This window comes from Biomphalaria glabrata, chromosome 5 (assembly GCF_947242115.1).
Source record: "Biomphalaria glabrata chromosome 5, xgBioGlab47.1, whole genome shotgun sequence".
Lineage (NCBI taxonomy): Eukaryota > Metazoa > Mollusca > Gastropoda > Planorbidae > Biomphalaria > Biomphalaria glabrata.
The window spans coordinates 35,448,191-35,457,154 of NC_074715.1; the positions used below are offsets into that span (position 1 = coordinate 35,448,191).

General features: G+C 38.0%; 1 protein-coding gene across 1 annotated transcript; it reads left to right on the forward strand.

The window, feature by feature from the left end:
• The first annotated feature begins 426 nt into the window (after positions 1-426).
• On the forward strand, positions 427-1,038 carry LOC129926327 (putative proline-rich protein 21). The gene has a single exon (XM_056029646.1). The coding sequence runs from the start codon at positions 427-429 to the stop codon at positions 1,036-1,038; it is 612 nt and encodes a 203-aa protein (XP_055885621.1).
• Positions 1,039-8,964: the final 7,926 nt, after the last annotated feature.

Sequence of the window (8,964 nt, forward strand, 5' to 3'; positions counted from 1 at the left end):
TCTTCATTATTGTTTTGTTACGAAGAAATTTTTTTTTTAATTTTGAATATTTTTTTCGTTTCCGGAAGGAATAAAAAAATATTTTTTTTAATTATTTTTTTTTACAGAATTACATCGGAATCGATAAATAATTTTTTTTTTCGATCTATGCTTGTGTTTGCTGTTGTTTTTCATATTTTGCGTTTCCCTGTTTTATTTATCTCAATGATCACCTCATTGAAACTGTTCTAGAGTTGACATAAAACAAGACAAACAAATACACTGCTCTCGAACGACAACATCCATTATCCAACATCCATTATCCAACATCCATTATCCAACATCCATTATCCAACATCCATTATCCAACATCCATTATCCAACATCCATTATCCAACATCCATTATCCAACATCCATTATGCAACATCCATTATCCAACATCCATTATGCAACATCCATTATCCAACATCCATTATCCAACATCCATTATCCAACATCCATTATCCAACATCCATTATCCAACATCCATTATCCAACATCCATTATCCAACATCCATTATGCAACATCCATTATCCAACATCCATTATGCAACATCCATTATCCAACATCCATTATGCAACATCCATTATCCAACATCCATTATGCAACATCCATTATCCAACATCCATTATGCAACATCCATTATCCAACATCCATTATCCAACATCCATTATCCAACATCCATTATCCAACATCCATTATCCAACATCCATTATCCAACATCCATTATCCAACATCCATTATGCAACATCCATTATCCAACATCCATTATGCAACATCCATTATCCAACATCCATTATGCAACATCCATTATCCAACATCCATTATGCAACATCCATTATCCAACATCCATTATGCAACATCCATTATCCAACATCCATTATGCAACATCCATTATCCAACATCCATTATCCAACATCCATTATCCAACATTCATTATCCAACATTCATTATCCAACATCCATTATCCAACATCCATTATCCAACATCCATTATCCAACATCCATTATGCAACTGATAATAAAATAAATATAAAAATAGAAATTATAAATAAAACATTTTTAGGTCAAACCAAGTAACGAACTCGCACCGTCAGCTCGATAGATCTACCCATTAGGCCAGAGCTACTTTGTAGAATTGTCAGCGTTTTATTATTTATTGGCACTTTTATTGTATAGACATCTAGATCTAGATCTTGATTTAGATTGTTGATTTAGCTCTAATGGGTACCTGACATTAGTTAGGGAAAAGTAAAGGCGGTTGGTCATTGTGCTGGCCACATGACACCCTTGTGAACCGTAGGCCGCAAGAACATATGTTTTTAGGTTTTGTAAATTACGATTTGTTGCTTCAGTTATTTTGTGCTTCGATTATTGTTACTTTTGCAAGAAAAGAATTTAAAGAAATGTTTCACTTCCTTATTTAGACTGAGACGTCAATGTCACTGACCGCCATGTTAGATACTGTTTAGAACAAAACTCATTTAGAAGCCAATTTTCTTGTTACTGATAGTAAATAATTCAATAGATCCAAGCGTTCGCGCGGTGGGCGGGGGGGGGGGAGTGTTCCAGGCCAAGCGAAATAGGAAATAACCAAACAATCAAAAATCCCTACCACCAGCTGAGAGCTTCCCATGCTGGACCAGAACTAAAGCCAGTGACGTCATCGGATGGCCCAAAACGTCGGCACTGTGATGAAACTTTCTAGCCTAGTCACGTGGTTCACTTTGATTGAGATGTTGAAAAGCTTGCCTCACAATGAAACTAGTTCAAAGTCTTGACATCAACTCGAGATCTAGTTCATTGACAGAGTGATAATGGAAGAGGAACGAGAAATCTTGCGTTTTAAAACAACACGAAGTCTGTTGAGCCCAATTGTTTGCCTTTCATGTTTATTTAGTCTCTCTATGTGTCTGTTTGTCGCCTGTACCTTGAAAGGTCTCTTCTCATTTGAGGGACAAAACTTCTGTTGCCGCTGGACAAGAAGGACGTAGGCAAAAAAAAAAAAAAACATTAATAGACTTCTAGTTATTTTCCGAGATCCGTGCACTGTTGTATCTTCTAAAAGGTGGATATTGAGTGGACATTGACTGTTTCCAATCGGTCACAATTCTTAAGTTTCAAAGATTCAGTCCTTTAGCGTTCCTTTGGGGATGCGGACCATGCCGGATGACATAAGGTGGTGACGTCCAAGGGAAAATAATATTTATTTTATTTTGCTAAAGCAAATAACTTTATTTTTAGTATTGGCTAAAGTTATATTAGATACACTCATTATGACATTCCAACCAGACCGTCCCATCCTACTTTATATCTGGGACAGACGTATTCACAAGTAGCCGCGTGTCTTGAAACACTGTTCTCGAACTTCTAAAGCAAAGAACTTTTGTCTCCGACGAAGTTATGACGTTTTCGTGGGCGCCCGCAGGGGGGTGCAAGGTGGTGCACTTGCAACCCCCTGGATTCTGAGTAGCCAAATTCTAGCCACCTTTTGCACCTTAAGATCAATTAAAATCTAAGTAGTGCTTACACTGGTGACTGAAGTACAGTTGTAGTAGACTAGCCTAGGCTTATCAGGAATTTATGGCTGACCATTCACGTGCACCCCTCTGAATTCTGAGTAGTCAAATTTTAGCCTTTTTTTTTCACCTTTAAGTCTATTAACGTCTGCAGCTTAACATGTAGTGCTTCTACTGAAATAAAGTTAATAAGGATAAGTTATTATTCTAATCAACTAGAATTGGCTAATCTGTAGTTCATATCCGACCATGTACGCTTGCTATTCAATATTCTATAGCACCCTAACGATTTGTTTTCATTTACATATAATTAATAGTTATCAGTATATTTAGTAAAGAACTAGAGTATGATAAAAGTATTTTTGTTTGTTTCTTTGTTTGTTTTGTTGTTTGTTTGTTTGTTTTTTTGTTTTTTTCTTGGAGGAAAAATCCTTGCCAGCTGTCTTTCGATTTGGTATATGTGAAAGTTTCTTTGAACAAGATTGAAGAGTGCAGTCCTCTTGGTCAATGTATTTACGTCTTGCGGAGTTGCGGTCATCGTTAGATAGCAGGTTAAACACGTCCACCAGTTGATGATAGAAGAGATAGAAGAAAGTTCTTCCCGTGCCGAGTCAAAACGTTGATTTACATCGACGGAGCACTGACAGCAGAAAGAAACTAATATACTAACAGCAGCAGCATGAATTAACCCTAACTGCGTTTTCTAGGTACTTCGTTAAAATGCAGATATTTCAGGCACTGAACAGATGTGTTGAAGCGTTAGATTTGTTCATGGCGATTGTACTCAATAAGAATTCATTGGTTTTGTCACTGTTGTTAAGAGATACGCACTGTCTGTGTCTAACGTCATTGTTAGCGAATACATTATGTACATTTTTCACATGGACAAACTACTCGGCCAGGCTACGATAGCTGCCCCGTGATGGGTAGAATTCAAAACTGTGTTCAGGCAAGGATTTGTGAAAAATATCCAAAAGCAGACATTGTCCGTTGCAAGTCCCACAGACTAAAATGTGTTATCATTGACCTGAATGACGTTTCAGATGTACGTAATGCTGTTGGTGTTATCCAGAAGATTATCTATTTCTTCCGTAACAGACCCAAGCGAGAGCGTTGATGCTAAATTTATTTCTTGAGGTTGAGTTGTTGATGCCACGGTCTCAGTGCAGCTGCAATGCAAAGAAGGCGGTGTTCCGACAATAATAAACACTACGAAGCCTAGGAACCAATCAACGGGCGTAGCCGGTGGGTACAGCTAGTTATTTCTATCTGGAAATAGTTCCTAGGCACATGTCTCGCTTATTTTTCTCTCCGTATATAGAGGATAAAACATGACATGGCCCGTAGAGTCTGGACTAAACAAAAGTACATCATTCTATGATATGACATGGCCCGTAGGGTCTGGACTAAACAAAAGTACATCATCAGTCTATGATATGACATGGCCCGTAGTGTCTGGACTAAACAAAAGTACATCAGTCTATGATAGGACATGGCCCGTCTAATCAGGACTAAACAAAAGTACAACATCAGTGTATGATATGACATGGGAAGCGTGGTCGAGAGGCCAAGTGCGCTTGAACTTGGCTTGGCTTGGCTACCTAGAAGGGGGCCCGAGGTTTACTGAGCGCCTAAAGGCAGCACGGAAAACCAACTCCTTGTTACCCCCTCCCCCCCCCCCCCACCGGTCCACAAATGAGATTGGACCAAAAGCGCTCTGAGCATGCTATAAGCATGAAAGTAGCGCTATATAAAAGCTATAATAATAATGACATGGCCCGTAGAGTCTGGACTAAACAAAAGTACAACATCAGTCTATGATATGACATGGCCCGTAGAGTCTGGACTAAACAAAAGTACATCATCAGTCTATGATATGACATGGCCCGTAGAGTCTAGACTAAACAAAAGCACAACATCAGTTATCACCTTTCCAACAATAAGTGACAGAGTCTGTTCTGTCTTATAAAAACATTTTAGGGAGTTTTCTTTTATAAATGAACTTAGAAGCATTTCAAAAACCTTACTTAACATGCCACAATGTCAGTTTTCGTGGTACAAGTTGATTACATCCAGCAATAACTTTATAAACACTAGAGTTGAGAAAGTCAGATGGTATTGAGTAATAAACAATAATACAAAATCCTTTTTAACTAACAAAGCTTATCTAAGGGGAAAGAACTCCGCACTTACAACTATATATTTCAATAATGAAGATGTTACTTCCATTATGTAATATCAATCAATTTACTAATTGGTTAATTTTTAATTGATTCATGTTTAATTAGGTACAATAAAAAACCGTTTAAAGTTTCAACTAAATCCGATAATGGGTGTGAGAGAAAGAACGTGTGCAAACTTTTTACCAGGCAGACAGATGGAAAGACAGAGTGAGTTCATCTAAACTTAAGGACAAGAATAGTGATAATAGAGCGTGTGCCCTGAGACTAGAACTTGTACCCTGATAATGGATAGATTTGGAGAGTACCTGTACCCTAACAGACTAGAACTTGTACCCTGATAATGGATAGATTTGGAGAGTACCTGTACCCTTACAGACAAGAACTTGTACCCTGATAATGGATAGCTTTGAGAGTACCTGTACCCTAACAGACTAGAACTTGTACCCTGATAATGGATAGATTTGGAGAGTATCTGTACCCTAATATGACACTAGAACTTGTACCCTGATAATGGATAGATTTGGATGGTATCTGTACCCTAATATGACACTAGAACTTGTACCCTGATAATGGATATATTTGGATGGTATCTGTACCCTAATATGACACTAGAACTTGTACCCTGATAATGGATATATTTGGATGGTATCTGTACCCTAATATGACACTAGAACTTGTACCCTGATAATGGATATATTTGGATGGTATCTTTACCCTAATATGACACTAAAACTTGTATCCTGATAATGGATATATTTGGATGGTACCTGTACCATAACAGACTAGAACTTGTACCATGATAATGGATATATTTGGATGGTATCTGTACCCTAACAGACTAGAACTTGTACCCTGATAATGGATATATTTGGATGGTATCTGTACCCTAACAGACTAGAACTTGTACCCTGATAATGGATATATTTGGATGGTATCTGTACCCTAACAGACTAGAACTTGTACCCTGATAATGGATATATTTGGATGGTACCTGTACCCTAATATGACACTAGAACCTGTACCCTGATAATGGATATATTTGGATGGTATCTGTACCCTAACAGACTAGAACTTGTACCCTGATAATGGATATATTTGGATGGTATCTGTACCATAACAGACTAGAACTTGTACCATGATAATGGATATATTTGGATGGTATCTGTACCCTAACAGACTAGAACTTGTACCCTGATAATGGATATATTTGGATGGTATCTGTACCATAACAGACTAGAACTTGTACCCTGATAATGGATATATTTGGATAGTACCTGTGCCCTAATATGACACTAGAACTTGTACTCTATAAAATGTTACGATTTGTAGAAGTAGAAAAAAAAGCAGGTCCATCCCCTGATAAAAGGCTGTCACCCTTGGAGACGTTATGTCCTATTCTAATGGGCCATTACATTCTGGGAGCGAATCCAAATAGAATTAGCTTGCTAAAACTTAAACCCGCATAGAACAAAGAGGAAACCTAAAAATAGAAAGGAGAAAAAAAATCTTAAAGAGCTTTGGCTGAGAAAGTCTTCATCAAGATTTTAATATCCATTCTAGGGACATCCTTCTAATGTGTTCTAAGAAGATTGAACTCAATTGTGTTGTTGTTTTTTTTTTTTGTAGAGTTTTTGTTCTATGAAGCTTTTTGTTCTACTTTTTAAATCTATCCTTTATTTAATTCCATATCTTAAAAGATACATTTTACTATTGCGAAACATTTATAAAATGTTAAGTCTTTGTTTTCAGGAAATGGCTTTATGGCTGTGCCTACTCATAATTATAAATATAGTAAATATGGTTGGAGGACTCGGTGCTCAAGAAGAGAGACAGGAGAGGGAGGGGCTTGGTACTACCTTAAACAAAAAGAAGAAAAAAAATAATTGAAGGATGAACATTTTAATTTAGTGACAATGGACGATTAATAGATCTGGAAACAGTATATGTGATTTCACTTAGCCGGCATAGTGACATAGCCTAATACGTCACTGAGAGAATACATTTAGATCAAGTTTTCTTCTTTAGGCCTAGACTTTCTGGGGGGAAAAAAGCTTAGCTTTTCTTCCCAGTCTATTTAAAATGTTTCTTTTATTTTTCTTACATTATTTCTATGAATACAATTAACACGAAAGCTTAAAAAAAAACAACAGATGACTTGAATGTCGTTCAGAGATACTAGGAGCTCACATTTACAGTAGAGATAGCCTTGAGATGATGGTCCCATTGAATCCATGGCCAGTATTGATTTGTAACTGCTTTGTTATTTGCTTAGCTTGCTGTACCTTGTGAAAGAATCATTCAGCTACAACACAGAGGTATCAATAGGGAGAGAAATGCAAGTCTAGACACACTGTAATAAAAGTAGTTTAGACCTGTATAAAACAAATCTTTTAATCTAGTATATGTACTGTGCAATACAAGTGCTCTTTGAAAAAAGAAACAATTGTCAATGCAATGTGTCTTTGAATCTATGAAAAGATTGGTTTCAAAACAAAACAAGACGATACGCCTCTGTACGACATCCCATTGCTGTTGTTATTGCTATCTAGTGAAAAAGACAACAATAACTATGTTTCGTCTCATCGATGGTACAGTGGAGCCACTAGTTGCATAATGCATAATTGTCTAATTTGCGTATTCGCATACATTTTTAAGGTAAATATAAAAGGAGAATTCGTAGTTGTTAAAAAAAGGCTTTCCGACAGGGGCGTAGCTAGGAATTTTCCATTGTTTGGGAGCCCGGGGGCTTGACCTCTTTGGAGGCCTCTGCATTTTGCGTAATATTTAATTTTCAATTTAAAAAACACTCATTTGGGGGCCCCTTTCAAGTGGGGCCCGGGGGGATTTTCAAATTCTCCCCCTCCTCCCCCCACCCTAGCTACGCCACTGCTTTCCGATTAATCGCATAGCCCAGTTACTAATTATCGAACCATGCAATTAAGCACTGTTAGTCTTCCAAAGCTTTTATTTTGTTTTTACATTGTTTTGGATGTTCCTTCAGAATGAAAGACTATTACATCCTAGCCCAAACCTCATCCATGGACCAGGGGGGAAACGCTGGCGGTCAGATTGCGAACATCGAGACCACGGTCCAGAGCGCAAACCCCATCACCAGGCAGTCATCTGCTTTATGTTACTAGTCCGTTTGCTTTATGTTTAAACTCCTTAATATTGATGCTGCATATCGATCACGTGGCTAGTTTATTTTTCGCAGCTTCAAATATGAATATTGTCTTTTATGTCTCCACTGAAGATCAGGTGTGGTCTGTCATGTGATCTCTTTCCTATCACAAAGCATAATATGAGGACTGGTTCGAATGAGGCTGAGTTCACGGGTTTAAACGTAGCATGCTATCTGTGGCATTTTACGTCTCGAGAGACTATCTTTTCCTTTTGCAACTCCTTGTGTGACTAAAGAGGCCAATCCTTGATACACAGCTGCGGTCACATGTTGGGCATATGTAATCATTATCATCACCCTTCTTTCTACTACTGTTGTGTATGGTATCTGCAATCTGAGACCCTTCCTTTATGCTCGCTTTCCATGTGGATCTATCCAGTGCCACTTTTTCCCAGCTGCCAGTGTCGATTTTTAAGAGCTTCATGTCGCGTTTGCATACATCCGTATACCGTAAAAAATGGGTGACCAGCGGCTCTCCTGCCTTCTGTTAGATCGCCACTAAGAATGTCTTGTGAAAGTCGACCTACTGGCATTCTACGAACGTGGCCAAGCCAGCCAAGGGGTCTGCTGCTGATAACACAGCGGATGTCCTGGCACCCTGCTTTTCGTTACATTCCCAAGCCAAAGAAAACATCTTTTTTAGAAACATTTATGCCCAAAAGGCAGATGATCACTTTAGTATTCTGACCAATTCAAACTTCTGTATCGTCGAGGAGTGCGTTTCTTACGCAGGGGAAAAGCAGTTTATCCATTCTGTCAGTTAGAGTGGCGTAGCTAAGGATTTCGGGGCCGAGGGGGGGGGGGAAATGTGGAACCCCCCCTTCTCCCACCCTAGCACGCCACTGGTCAGTTATTTTTTTACTCATACTGAAAGCGTATTTTATTTGCATTTTTTTTTTACTTATTTAAACTGAATAACCTTTATCAGAAGAAAACAAAACAAAAAAAAGAGTAACAAGATAGCAAGAAAATGGTACAATCGAAAACATGTGTACATTTTGGGAACAACATTTAAATGATCAAGATGATTGATTGATAAAATGCATGAATCACTGACCTACA